Here is a 12768-nt window from a genome sequence, read left to right as displayed (position 1 = left end):
GTACATAAGTATTATGAGCTTGATGTAGTTAAAGTATTGCAGTAAAAGTAGTGGTTTGGTTCCTCTGACTGATATATTATTATATATGACATCATTAGATTATTAACAGTGAAGCATCAGTGTTAGAGCAGCATGTTACTGTTGTAGCTGCTGGAGGTGGAGCTAGTTTACACTACTTTATATACAGTTAGCTAGTTTAGTCCACTGGTTCCCAACCTAGGGGTCGGGCCCCTCCAAAGGGTCAGCAGATAAATCTGAGGGGTGGTGAGATGATTAATGGGAGAGGAAAGAAGAAAAAACAAAGTTCTGATACACAAATCTGTTTTCAGTTTTTGGACTTTTTCTCTAATCTTTGATTTTTGCTGAAATATTGGATCATTTGAACATTTATTGAAATGAAAGCATGTGAGAAGTTTAGAGGGAAAAATCACTATTTGGTGGAGCTGTTAACAACTCATAGACATGTGAAATGTGACCCCGACTACACACTGCTTTTTGTAAGACGTCAAAAGCCAAAAAGAGACAGAAGCAGCTGAAACACCTGAACCCACAGAAGAACTGTGACAACTTCTCCGAGATGCAGGAACCACTGACCTGCTAAGTACCAGAAAAACTGTGTGCAGGTGAATTAGGTTTCATTTAGGTTTCTTCTGTTTACTAACCTTTGTATGAAGTTTAATGAATAAATAAAAATAAATAATAAATAAAAACTAGAACAACTGCCTGCTGAGATTTTGCTTCACTTAACGCGACAGAAACAGACTGAGAGTGTAAAAAACATGGTGCATCTCCTTGAGAGTGTCTGGGATTCAGTGTGGACTGATACATTTAATAAAATGGAAGCATATCTCTTCCTTGAGAAAATACTTTCTATGTGAATCAGCCACAGCCTCTCTCTTTCCAGCCCACCAGCACTGTCACATCCTTACAAGTCAAATTGTTACACTTTTTCTAAACGTAATAATATAAATCTGTAATTTTCCTTTGTATACTTCAAAATTGTAAAAAAACAAACAAAAAAAAAAAAAAACAAACAAAGAGAGGAAAGAACATTATGGCATCTACTGTATTCTAAGGTTGTGTTTAAAAATGAAAAAACGGGAACAATAATGTACCTCAATCTTAGCGTAGTTGGTGGTTTCCATAATCAGTGGTGCAGGAGCTTGTCGGTGAATCGGCTGCTGCATCAGTGTGAAATAATTTATCAGTTTATGTAAATGTAGCTCTGGTTGACAATTTATTGATTTATTTAGCAGTGAAACAGGAAACACCACTTCATTTAGTTAATTACATTTAATTTCAGTTGTTTTGTTAAATTTGTTATATTACATGTTATTGTGTTTGTTATAATTATACTGTATGTGTAATATTTTTTTTAAAAGAAATTGTCATTGTTTACTTCATTCCTTTATTTCTTCATGTATTTATTTATGTTTTTATTTGCTTAAATGTTTTTTTGTGTTTTGAGCACTTTACTACTTTTTAATACTTATGTACTGCAATACTTTAACTACATCAAGCTCATAATACTTATGTACTTTTACTGTGGTAGGATTTTTCATGCAGGACTTTTACTTGTAATGTAGTATTTTTACATTGCTTTACTTTGACTGAAGTAAAGATCTGAGTACTTCTTCCAGCCCTGTTTCATAACGGTTACATTAGATTTCATTTGTGACATGTTTTCATCACACCTGCAGGATAATCATCCTCCTCCTCCTCCTCCTCCTCTGCTCTCCATCAGGACTGGAATCAATTTTCAATCAAGCAGGAATAAAAAAAGAAGGCACAGACACAGTGTGTTTTTTGAGGAGATGCCTGGGATGTTGGTTTTAATAACTTAGAAAACATTTATGTTACAGCGATACTACAGTAACAGTACAACAGAGAAATGGAAGGAGCCTGTCTGAATCCAGATTAGTTGGGCTGAACATTTGAAAACCAGCAGGATCTGCTGCAGCGGCTGCTTTCAAACAGCCGACACAGACGCTCATCAGCTTCAGTGGAATGATTTTGGGCTGGTGGCATAAACACACATTAAACTCACTGTCCCAAATGCTGTCTGATGATTTTCCATCACGATAAGAGGGGGGGAAAAAAAGTCTTGGGTAAAAAACTGATTATAAAAAATTGAAGTGAAATCCTCCAAGATTGTTAAAACGCTGCCCTCGCAGTTCTGCATGAAGGGGATTTTCCACACACATGCTGCTTCACATCTACACACATCTCCACTGGAAATGCATTAGAAGGTAAAACAGGTGATGAAACACAGTCCAAAACAGCATTTTATCTCATCTGATTGGTGGCTTTTCACAACATCTGCAGGAAAAGTACCTGGAAAAAAAAAACAGGAAACTCCATCAAACCCCACATTTATCTGACTGCCAGAGAGCACCAGTACCAGACAGTACCAAAAACCAGTAATCACAATTATTGATTCAACCATTTCTTCTTATTTGGGTGCTTTTTTTTTTTTTTTTTTGGCAAACTGAGCGCTTCTTCAACACAAATCCTGAAACCAAAGAAAAAGTAGTGATTTTTCAAAAAAGCAGAAAAAAAATCATTTTCTGAGTTTGTTCGTCAATATAAACTCTAAGAGTTTGATTTCAAAATGGAATAAAAGCAGAAAAAAAATAAACTTTTATATTCTGTGAGAAGAGACAGAAACTAACATCAGTCTGACCCCTGAGAGACTTTATATTACAGCTCCCTTTATTTTAAACTCATTTCCTGCAGTAGTTTGCTGGTGCGTAACGCTTCATTTTCCATAGAGGTGCAATCTGGTACAAATAAGAAAAACACAAGTGTTATACTGTCATTATATTTTGGTTCATACGTAGTCGTTAATTTGCAAAAATTCTTAATAAATTAGACACTTGACGATTCTTTAACTGACATAAAACACTCAGTTTTCAGTGTAGTTTTGTGTGTTTTTAAGAAACAAGCTAATATGCAGATGACACACAAAACTACACATTGAAAACTCAACTATAAACCGACTTTTTTTCCCCCTGTTTTTTCTAATAATTTGTACCAAACTGCACCGTCCTCTCTGTAAAATGTTCTAAAAATGAACTACCTGCAAATTACTGCACAAATTTCCAGGAAATTAGTATAAAATTAAAGGTCCTGTGAAATTAAGTGTTACCACCACTTCTTAAAGGTTTTGAATTACTGCTTTTGTTCAGGAGTTTGTGGGTTTTTTTGACACATCTCAAGATCAAGAAGAAAACTGTTTTTGGAATATTAGATGGTCGCGTTGTGTTTTATGTATTTCTTGCACCTGGAACGCTTCAGTTTGGTTTCTGTTTGTAACTTGAGGGGGAAGGTCATTTAAAATATACTTTTTTATGTTTTTGGGAGACGTCAGCTGAGAGCATTTGTTGCTAGTTAAAATATACAGTATGTGTCCTCTTATGCTAAAATGATTTAAAAACAGAGATTCAAACACTTTCGTCTCTTTCTCGACACATCAAATGTGAATCCAAAGAAATTCTGGAAAAATCTCCTGAATCATCAGATCAGGATCGGAGCTGCAGACAGATCAAGAGTTTGGATATCATCGCTTTCAGCTTCAAAAGAAACTTTTTTTTTACTGACAGAAAGAAATAAAAGAAAAGAGCTGCAGGGGAATCAGAGCAAACATCTGTTGTTGTCAGATAGACGTATCCATGCTAACACCAGGGGCCCGTATCACAAAGCCGGATTAGCGGGTGATCCAGATATCTTTGGGGTTTCTGGTGTCACAAAGCCGGCTCACTTTTAACCAGGTAAGATCACCACGGTAACCTACGCTGCACGGCTACTTCTAACTTCAGACCGTCAGATCAGTCGTCATCCTACGGGATCCCGAAATGGACAAAAAAGGGGCTGCGATCACAAACGAAGAGACGTATTTATAGATCAGTAGAATCGATTTTGCTGTTTCCGTGTTCACAAACACTAAATACATAATGAATGATGGTTATAGCTGCATTTTAACTGTGAGTTTTCTTCTTAAAGTTTCTTCTGTTCCCTACAGCGTAGACAGCTTCAACGCTCTTATCCCGTCGATAACATGAGGCCGCTTCCTGATCAAAACTCTGGAAATAAAAAGTAAACCAACTGTTGTCGTTTACCAGAAAAGAAACACACTGTTAATTTAGCTCCCAGCTGATGAGCAGCTTTGTGATACCAGTGATGTTAACCCAAAGAGAACCGGACTGAACTGTCCCATCAACAGCTCTGTTTACCTGAACAGCAGGATAAAACTCATTTAAAGCCTAAACAGTGATCTGACTGTAACAAGTTAAAGGATCAATCTGGTGATTTTATATATTTTCCTTCTTGTCAGCAAATCTCATGTTTGGATCCAAAACCAACAATGAACCTATCTACTAACAAGTATTGTGTGTGTATCTACAGCCTGATATATCTTATTAAAAACACATCAGTGAGTCACATCGCTGCACTGGGTGACATGTTCCTTCATCATGAAGAGTTTTATCACGTTAGTTAGTTTAGAAACGGCTCCAAAGACTAATAACAGCATCATGTTTTCAGTCTTCAGAGAGTAGTTCTGTGTAATGCAGACGCTACTGAGCATGTGCGGGAATGCCGCTCCTACATTGTGCCTTGTAAATAACTTCAGTACAAAGTCAAGAGGTTGTGATATGTAGCACAACAAGCTAGTGAAGCTGTAAAAGGAGCTTTGATCCCGCACATGCTCAGTTGCGTCTGCATTACACAGAACTACTCTCCAGAGATTGAAAACATGATGCTGTTATTAGTCTTTGGAGCCGTTTCTAAACAAACTAACGTGATAAAACTCTTCATGATGAAGGAACATGTCACCCAGTGCAGCGGTGTGACTCACTGACGTGTTTTTAATAAGATATATCAGGCTCTGATACAAACACAATACTTGTTAGTAGATCAGTTCATTGTTGGTTTGGATCCAAACATGAGATTTGTTGACAAGAAGGAAAATATATAAAATCACCAGATTGATCCTTTACAGGAATTCTTCTATTCTGCTTTGGGCCGCACAGTAAACCTTAAAATACACTTTTTACCCGATAAAACCGTTTCAGACAAGCATAAATCCCGATGGACATTTAGAAGCTGAGATGACAAAGTTAGCGGTCACTTTGTTTGATCGGTGACACAATACAGAGCTCTGTTCCTGCTTAAAAACAGTTGGGGGGGGGGGGGGGTCCCCCTTCAGGGATATATATATATATACGAAATGTTAAAAACCTTTTTAAAGCTGTAGGACACAAGGCTGAAAGTGAGCAGTAACAGGGGGGTGACGTTGTACTCGTGAACGGGCTCCACGCTGGTCTTATTTCACACAAATCCAACGGCCGCAGAATCTCCAAACAAAACAAGCGAACCGCTGATCGATCCACACATCACTCACAGCAGCATCTCTCCTCCTCTCCTTCATATAGAAAATATAACACTATATTTTACAAGAGGACTAAGAACAGAACATCTATTATCTTACAAGGAACAGCGTACAGGCAAAGTATGTACAGCAAACATGTCCCCCGCCGACACAAGGCCAGTAACAAACCATCTGAAACCGAACACTTTGGCTGCCGGATCCAAAATGGTCCAGAGTGCCTCTTTCAGCTCTCAGCATCATCAAGGATGTGGATCATTCCTCTCTTACTTACTTAGATTTAATGTTTAGATTCATTTGTGTGGCTGGATAACAGCGATCATGAGATTGACATTATTTAACTGCCTGATTTTTGGTGACATTTGCAGCCTGAAGAATCTATTTTTTTTGCACATCTGCCAGGTGTTTAGTGAGTCTTCATGTAAATACATAAAAACCGGATCAATAATAAAGTGAACTGCAGGGTGTCTGTGCTTTGTTGCTCATTACAGGATGTTAAAAGTCACATGAATATATATTTACTTGTTTATTTTCATGATTGATTAATCTGCTGGTTTATTCTCTCCAATAATCTATTAATGATTTAATCTAAAAAAAAAAAAAATGTCAGAAAACGATGAAAAATTCCTGACATAATTTCCTAAAGTTTATGTCATCAGATTTCTTTTTGTCCAACCAACACATCGAAATCTAAAAAATATTCAATTTATTGTCACATTAGACAAAGAAAATCTGTAATCAAGTCATTTTTACCTTTAAAAGAACGACAGAAACGATGGATGATGATCAGAATAATTGTTTTCTACCTGCTGACTAATCTTTTCAGCTCTAATATTCACCATAAACATGGTAAATTATTGACTTTGCATGTTAATAACTTTACATCATCTGCTTATTTGGGTCATGATGATCATTTATGATAAACATGTTGCTTAAAGGGTCGATTGAAAACCAAACAGACAGTATTTGGTTTTATTTTTCCAGGTTTTGAGATTTCTGCCACCAACACAACACAGTAAATCTGTTATTTAGCTTGTGGTGCTAAAAACACTGAAACTGGCCTTTAAAACCTCAACAGACCTTAAAGTTTACAGGATAATATTTACTTCATTCTGCTCAAAACTGGCAACGCTGGGCCTCATGCAAGCACATATTCTCCTGAATCTCTCTTCTCTTCTTCTTCCTCTCTTAAAGTCTCAAACTCGTCATAAATCTGCGGTTTCGGCCTGATGAACGTCACCCGTTCATGAGGAGCTGAGCATTGCTGACGTCATCATCAGCATCATCGACGCCCCCTAAAACATCCGTCTAAGCCGACCTGATCCACTCCGTTTGTGGACGAGATTCATTCACAAAAAGACTCCCGTTTAGTCCAGCTTCATGCCCACTGCTACCACTATTATTATTATTAGTCATATTTCTATTGTTGTTATTGTTGTTGCTGTGCTTCTCTGTGTCTCTCTCTCAACCCAACAGATGTTGTCCACCTAGAGTCCTGGTTCTGCTCGAGGTTTTTTTCCGTTAAAGGTGAGTTTTTCTTGCCGCCGTCGCCGAGCGCTGCTAATGGAGGAATGTTGTGTCTCTGTAAATTTAAAGAGTTCGGTCTTGACCTGCTCTATGTGGAAAGTGCCCTGAGATAACTTCTGTTGTGATTATATTAACAAAACTGACATTTATCAGCGTCAGTCGTCGTATTAGAGGAGCTGAAACTATTAGAAAACAAGAATCCAAGTGACAGAAATAAAGAAGTAAGATGCTAAAAAAAAAACGTCTTTCTAAAGTAAAGCGCTCCGTGACTGATACGAGAGGCGTCATGTGACAATCAGAGAGATGTTAGCCTACAGTAGGTGATGTTACACTGTCAGAGAGCTGCAGCTGTTTACTACCACTGACAGAAACATCAGCACATCTGGCAGCCGTGATGATGATGAACAGAATATTCATTTAAGTTTGTTGTAGTTGCATATTTCATTCTAGTTGATTTCAGTATCATATTTAAACTTTAAATTCATGTGAAGAAAGTCAGACTGTCTGTTCGCGACTTGTTCATTGACGAATGCCACAAATCTTCTTCAAATCGCTCCTACGTGCCTCTTAAGAAGGAATCTGTTGAGAGCTTCTTGCATGAGGCCCAGTGTGTCATGTGGATTACTCAGAGTAACAAAAACATAGTTTCTGGAAAGACGTTGCTGTTGAATTTATTTTTTCAGTACAGCACAACAACAACAACAATGAAACAACCCTAAACTACACTTCCATTCACTTAATCGTGTTGGGAGGCAAAGATCTCTAAACCTGGACCAATAAAACCAGAAGTACCTGCATGCATGGCCAGATAAACCAGTAACAAGTTTTTTGTTGTGAGGATTAAAATCGGGTTCACCTGATCCAAAGTGTTCGGTTTGACACTGGCGCTCTCCTTGGTGGCGGGTTATTTAAGTGTTATGAGAATGACCAAGTGCTTTAGGATGAGGTACACTACAAACAGACTGCTGTGTCCAATCAGATCAGGCCCGAGCGGACCCCACCGGAAAGAAGACGTCCGTAACTCAGGGGAGTTTAGGGGGAAATGGTCACGATAACCTCCGGCTGTGTGAGCGCGTCCGCTGAAACGTGAAGTGCAGCCGGTCCTGGCGTGAGGAGGCTTTTGGTCCGGCTGGTTGGCTGATAGTTCTGCCAGGGGGGGGGGGGGTGGTGGTGGTGATGATGATGATGATGATGATGATGATGAGTGTAAATGGGTGAGTTTCTGTTGTGACGTACAGTATGTGATGGTGGAGAGAGAGAGCACTCGACCACGATACAACAGCGAGGAGGAAGAGAGCAAGACAAGAGAGTAAGAAGGTGGAGGGAGGGGAGATATCCAGCTTCAGAGGTGGTTTGTGGGTGAAAAGCCTGACAGTTAAAAGAAAAAACTGAAACAAAGAAGTGAGCATTATTCACACAAACAGCCATCATGACTGCGGACTGTTCTGGACAGAGTTTAGTGAGTCTTTCTGGCCCTCTTCCTCCTCCTCCTCCTCCTCCTCCTCCTCCTCTTCTTCCTCCTCCTCCTCTGGATGTAAGGGGCCGTTGTGCCTGTCCTGCCTGCCTGATCCTGCATTGTCCCTGGGCACAGCGGGACTTCCAGCCCCAGGCTTCGCCAGGCCTCTGGAGGTCCGATGTCCGTTTGACGGAGAAGGGCTACGGCCCCTCCCCTTGACCTGAGCGTCGCCGCCGTCTTTGTTGTCGGCCCCGGCAACGCGACAACTCCTCTCTACCACTGAAGACTTTTTGGTCGTCATCTTCTGCCCTCCCTCCTCCTCCTCCTCCTCTTCCTCCTCCTCCTCCTCCTCCTCGTCATCGTCGTCGTCTTCCTCATCGGAGTCGATGCGGTTGAGTCTTTTGCGGACTGGACGATCCTCTTCTGATGACGACTCCGATTCCTCGGACTCTTCTTCTTCGTCCTCCTCGTCCGTCGAAGGCCTCCGTTTCTTCAGCATCTGAGCCAGCCGTTTGCGGCGCTGCTCTGACAGTATCTCTCTCCTCTTCCCCCTGCCCATCTTCTCCAGGTCTTCCTCTTCTCTGTCTGTCCTCTTTAATCTCCTCCTCTTTTCTTTGTCCTCCTTCTCCAAGAGTTTCCTTTTAAGCCGCCTCCCTCTCTCTCTGTCGTCCTCCTCGTCGTCCTCGCCTTCGTATCGCCTCCGCTTCGCTCTCGTCCTGCTCCTGCGGAAGTCTTCCTCCTCCTCTCTTCTCCTCCTGTTTACTCTCCTTCTCCGGCCGTCTTCCTCTTCGTCTTCGTAATCGTCCTCCTCCTCCGAGTCTCTGGAAGACGGCGACACTGAAAGGAGAGAGAAAGAGGAAGGCATTATTGAGTCAAATCAAACCTTTGCTGGGTTAAACGTTGGCAGTGAAGGAGACGTGTTCTTCCCTCCATGAAGTAAAACTGCTGGAAGTCAGTAAAGCTGCTCAGATGTTTCCTTCATCACTGCAAGTATCGTCACTCAAAAAATGTGATTAAGGTGCATTTTTTGTCCGCAACTAATGCTGCTGCTAACAATTATTTTCATTATCAACTTTTATTTTCTCAATTAATCAGTTCGGTTGTTTCCTAAAGTCCAAGGTGACGTCTTCAAATGAGTTTGTTAAACCAACAGTATTCAATTTACGATCACATAAAACTCAAGCCCTGTTTACATCTGGTCTTAACATCCGTCTCCACATGCGTCCTGAGTGACCACTAGTGATCAGATCTCACTTCCCTGCTCTATATGCAGATAAACACGGACATCATTTCCCTTTTCAAAGACCAAATTCGTTCGTTATTAACCGACAGGAGGAGCGGACTCAACTTGTTTGATAACAGGATAAATATTCAGGATGTATATATAAATACTAATATAATAATAATATAAACAGAGAGAGATTCTGCATCTCTCCATTCAGAGAAGCTGTTTGCATTTACCCACAAGACACAGCAGCATAACTTCATTGATTATTTAAATCTCCGACACGCCGTCAGGATCTGATGTTAATAAATGTTCTGTGTTCTTCTACACATCCAGTAGATCAGCTGTTAGACACAAACAGTCCAGGTTCATACAGTGAAACTGTTTGGAGTAAAGCAGCATCGTCCTGATAAATCCTGAACTCATTTTGTTTAGCAGCAAAACTAAAAACTGTTGTTATCAACTTAACAGGACAGAGGAAACTATCCAGCAACGTTTAGCCTGAAATATTTTTTTAGACAGACAAGTGAAAAATTAATGTTTTAATTTCTATTCTAACTGTTGATTTGGAGCGGGAAACCGGTTAGAGGAACGAGAAAAACGGGAAAAAACAGGAGGAGGATTACGTTTTAAATTCACATGAAAAACTAAATAATTTATTTATCTTGTTATCAGACAAGTTGAGCAGTTTTGGACGGAGGATCCTGTGTCTAGTCTGCTGGAAGATAGAGGACGCCAGCTGAGTAGGCGTTCTTCAATGTGGTCCAGACCACTTCTGAATGTGGTCTGAGTGATCGGATCTCAATCTGTCCTTGATGCGTCTTGGGTGTGTTTACATTATATGTATTTAGAGCTGCTGTCCACTTGTGATCGGATGTTAATACCAGGTGTAAACAGGGTCTAAGAAAAGCAGCAAATCCTCACAAATGACAGACTGAAACTGAGGAATGTTTGATTGATGACTTATACGATTAATTGATTATTAAAACAGCTGCTTTTGATGATTTCTCTGTCGATCGACTAACTGATTAATGGTTGCAGCTCCAGTGAAAACACTTCCTGACCAAAGACATCAATATGAACACGAAGCAAAAGGAATCTGATAAATCACATCGTTACAGATCACATTTCCAATATCAGTCCAATTAATTAATCATTAGAGCCCTTCCCCTGATCAACTGACAGATTTATGTTTTCTTGCAGTACTGTGGAAACGTCTCTTTTCAGCCAATTCACATCATAATGTTTCAGATAAAAACATTTGTTATTAGTCTTTGGATCCGTTTCTAAACAAACTAACGTGACTAAACTCTTGATGAAGAAGGAACAAGTCACCCGATGCAGCGGTGTGACTCACTGACGTGTTTTTAATAAGATATATCAGGCTTTGATAAACACACAATACTTGTTAGTAGATCAGTTCATTGTTGGTTTGGATCCAAACATGAGATTTAGAAATATAGGAAAAATACAGAAAATAGCCAAACTGATCCTTTAAACGAGCAGCTTGTGGTTTGACCTTCGTTAACAGTGATTTGACAGGAAACGAGGCGTAACTGACCATCGCTGTAGTCACTGGAGAGATGCTCCTTGCGTGGTCTGCCGCGGGGTTTGACCTTGTCTCTTTTGGTCGAGGCTCGTGAGTTGTCTGACGAATCGGACGTCTCGCGGTAGTTGACCTGCTGGCGTTGGCCCCGCCTCAGGCCCCCCCTCTTTTTGTCAGTGTTGCTGTCGGTCATGTCGCTGAACTGATCCGAGTCTGCAGAGAAGAGGAGGAGGAGGACAGAGAGGAGAGAGAGAGAGAGACGGTGACCAAAGACAAAAAACACAAAGACGGACTGCATGTCTGAAGGGTTTCAGGATCTGTTTGTGGTGGAAAGAAAAGAAAAAGTGCAAAACATCTGATTCCAGCTCCACTAATGTGAGGATTTGTTCTTTTCTCAGTTTTATATCATTGTAAATTGACTATATTTGGGTTTTGGACAGTTAGTCGGACAAAACGAGCGATCTGAAGACATCATCTTGGGCTCTGGAGACTTCAAATGGACCTTTTTATAGACTAATGTAATAACCCCCCAAAAATAATCATCCACTTGATATCTAATCTTTTTTTTTTAAACTACAGCGTTTCCACTTTATAGCCGTTTTACAAGCCAATATTAATATTTCAGCCAGATATTCATCCTCCTGCTGCAGAGGAACATTTGAAAAATGATAAAAAGTAAAGCAGAGAAACATCCATAAGAACATTATATTTTAATATTCTTTTCATTGCTCAACATACTGTTTCCCAGAATTTGGTTATTTTGGGGCTTTTCCAGAATACATGACCAACATTTACAGATCCAGAGTTTAGTCTTCAGTCTGATGAAGAATCTGATTAATTCTTGCATGTCTGAGAATTAATGGTTTGGTGATACTGACTTCCTTTTATCATTTTCCCCTTTATATGTGCTGTTGAATGTCTACTGTTCATTAATAATCTGTGATAGAATGTCATCGTACTACCTTGATATACTGTATAATTATTACAATGACACCATGATTGATTATGATTCATATTAATGATTGATTATTGTAGTCGCTCTTCTGTGTTTCGGCTCCAGTTGGTCCGAAACGCCGCCGCCAGACTGTAAACTGATACAGGACGGAGGTCACACATCACACCAGCGTTGGCCGTGTTCACCATGTTTTTATTCATACTGGACAGGTTTAAATCCATTTTAACACCTTTATGTCTGAATTTTGTAGCTTTTTATCATTTTGTGTTTTCAACGTTGGAGCTGATTCTCTTGTATTGTTCTTTATCTTCTATCAGATTCAGAACAACAACAAAAAAGGAATTCACTCGTGCAAATTAACATGTTGGATTACTGACAATCCATGAAACCGCCGTGCACTCACCCATCTCTTCATCACTGTCGTCCTCCTCTTCCTCAGAGGAGCGTCTCCGCCGTCTTCTCAGCCGTTTTCTGCCCCGGCGTTGGGTCCTGCCTGGGGGGCGTTTCGGTACCCCTCTCGACGCCCGTCGGGGGCGGGCCCCGCTGTCCAAACTGCCCACGTCGCTGCCCACGTCTTCTTCTTCCTCCTCTTCATCATCTGGCCCTGACGCACCGAAATCCTCGTCCTCTGAGCTGGAAGAGGAAGACGAGGAGAATGAATGAGCCGGATGGA

General features: G+C 40.4%; 1 protein-coding gene across 7 annotated transcripts in view; it reads right to left on the bottom strand.

The window, feature by feature from the left end:
• Window positions 1-1800: 1800 nt before the first annotated feature.
• rsf1a (remodeling and spacing factor 1a) overlaps window positions 1801-12768 on the bottom strand; it is a 32158-nt gene continuing 21190 nt past the window's right edge. For 4 of the 7 annotated variants that reach the window (XM_044353340.1, XM_044353341.1, XM_044353342.1 and 1 more), the window contains exons 16-18: window positions 12499-12728; window positions 11156-11353; window positions 4910-9206 (exon numbers count right to left, since the gene is read on the bottom strand). In XM_044353340.1, coding sequence (XP_044209275.1) covers window positions 8341-9206; window positions 11156-11353; window positions 12499-12728 — 1294 coding nt within the window. In that variant the 3' untranslated portion in view covers window positions 4910-8340. Of the gene's footprint in view, window positions 2335-4909; window positions 9207-11155; window positions 11354-12498; window positions 12729-12768 lie in introns of those variants that run through there. The other 3 variants (XR_006403730.1, XR_006403731.1, XR_006403732.1) reach the window with 3 other exon arrangements.

This window comes from Thunnus albacares, chromosome 6 (assembly GCF_914725855.1).
Source record: "Thunnus albacares chromosome 6, fThuAlb1.1, whole genome shotgun sequence".
Taxonomy (NCBI): Eukaryota; Metazoa; Chordata; class Actinopteri; order Scombriformes; family Scombridae; genus Thunnus; species Thunnus albacares.
Note: the sequence above shows the minus strand (reverse complement) of the source record. Positions and strands in the feature narration are given on the sequence as shown.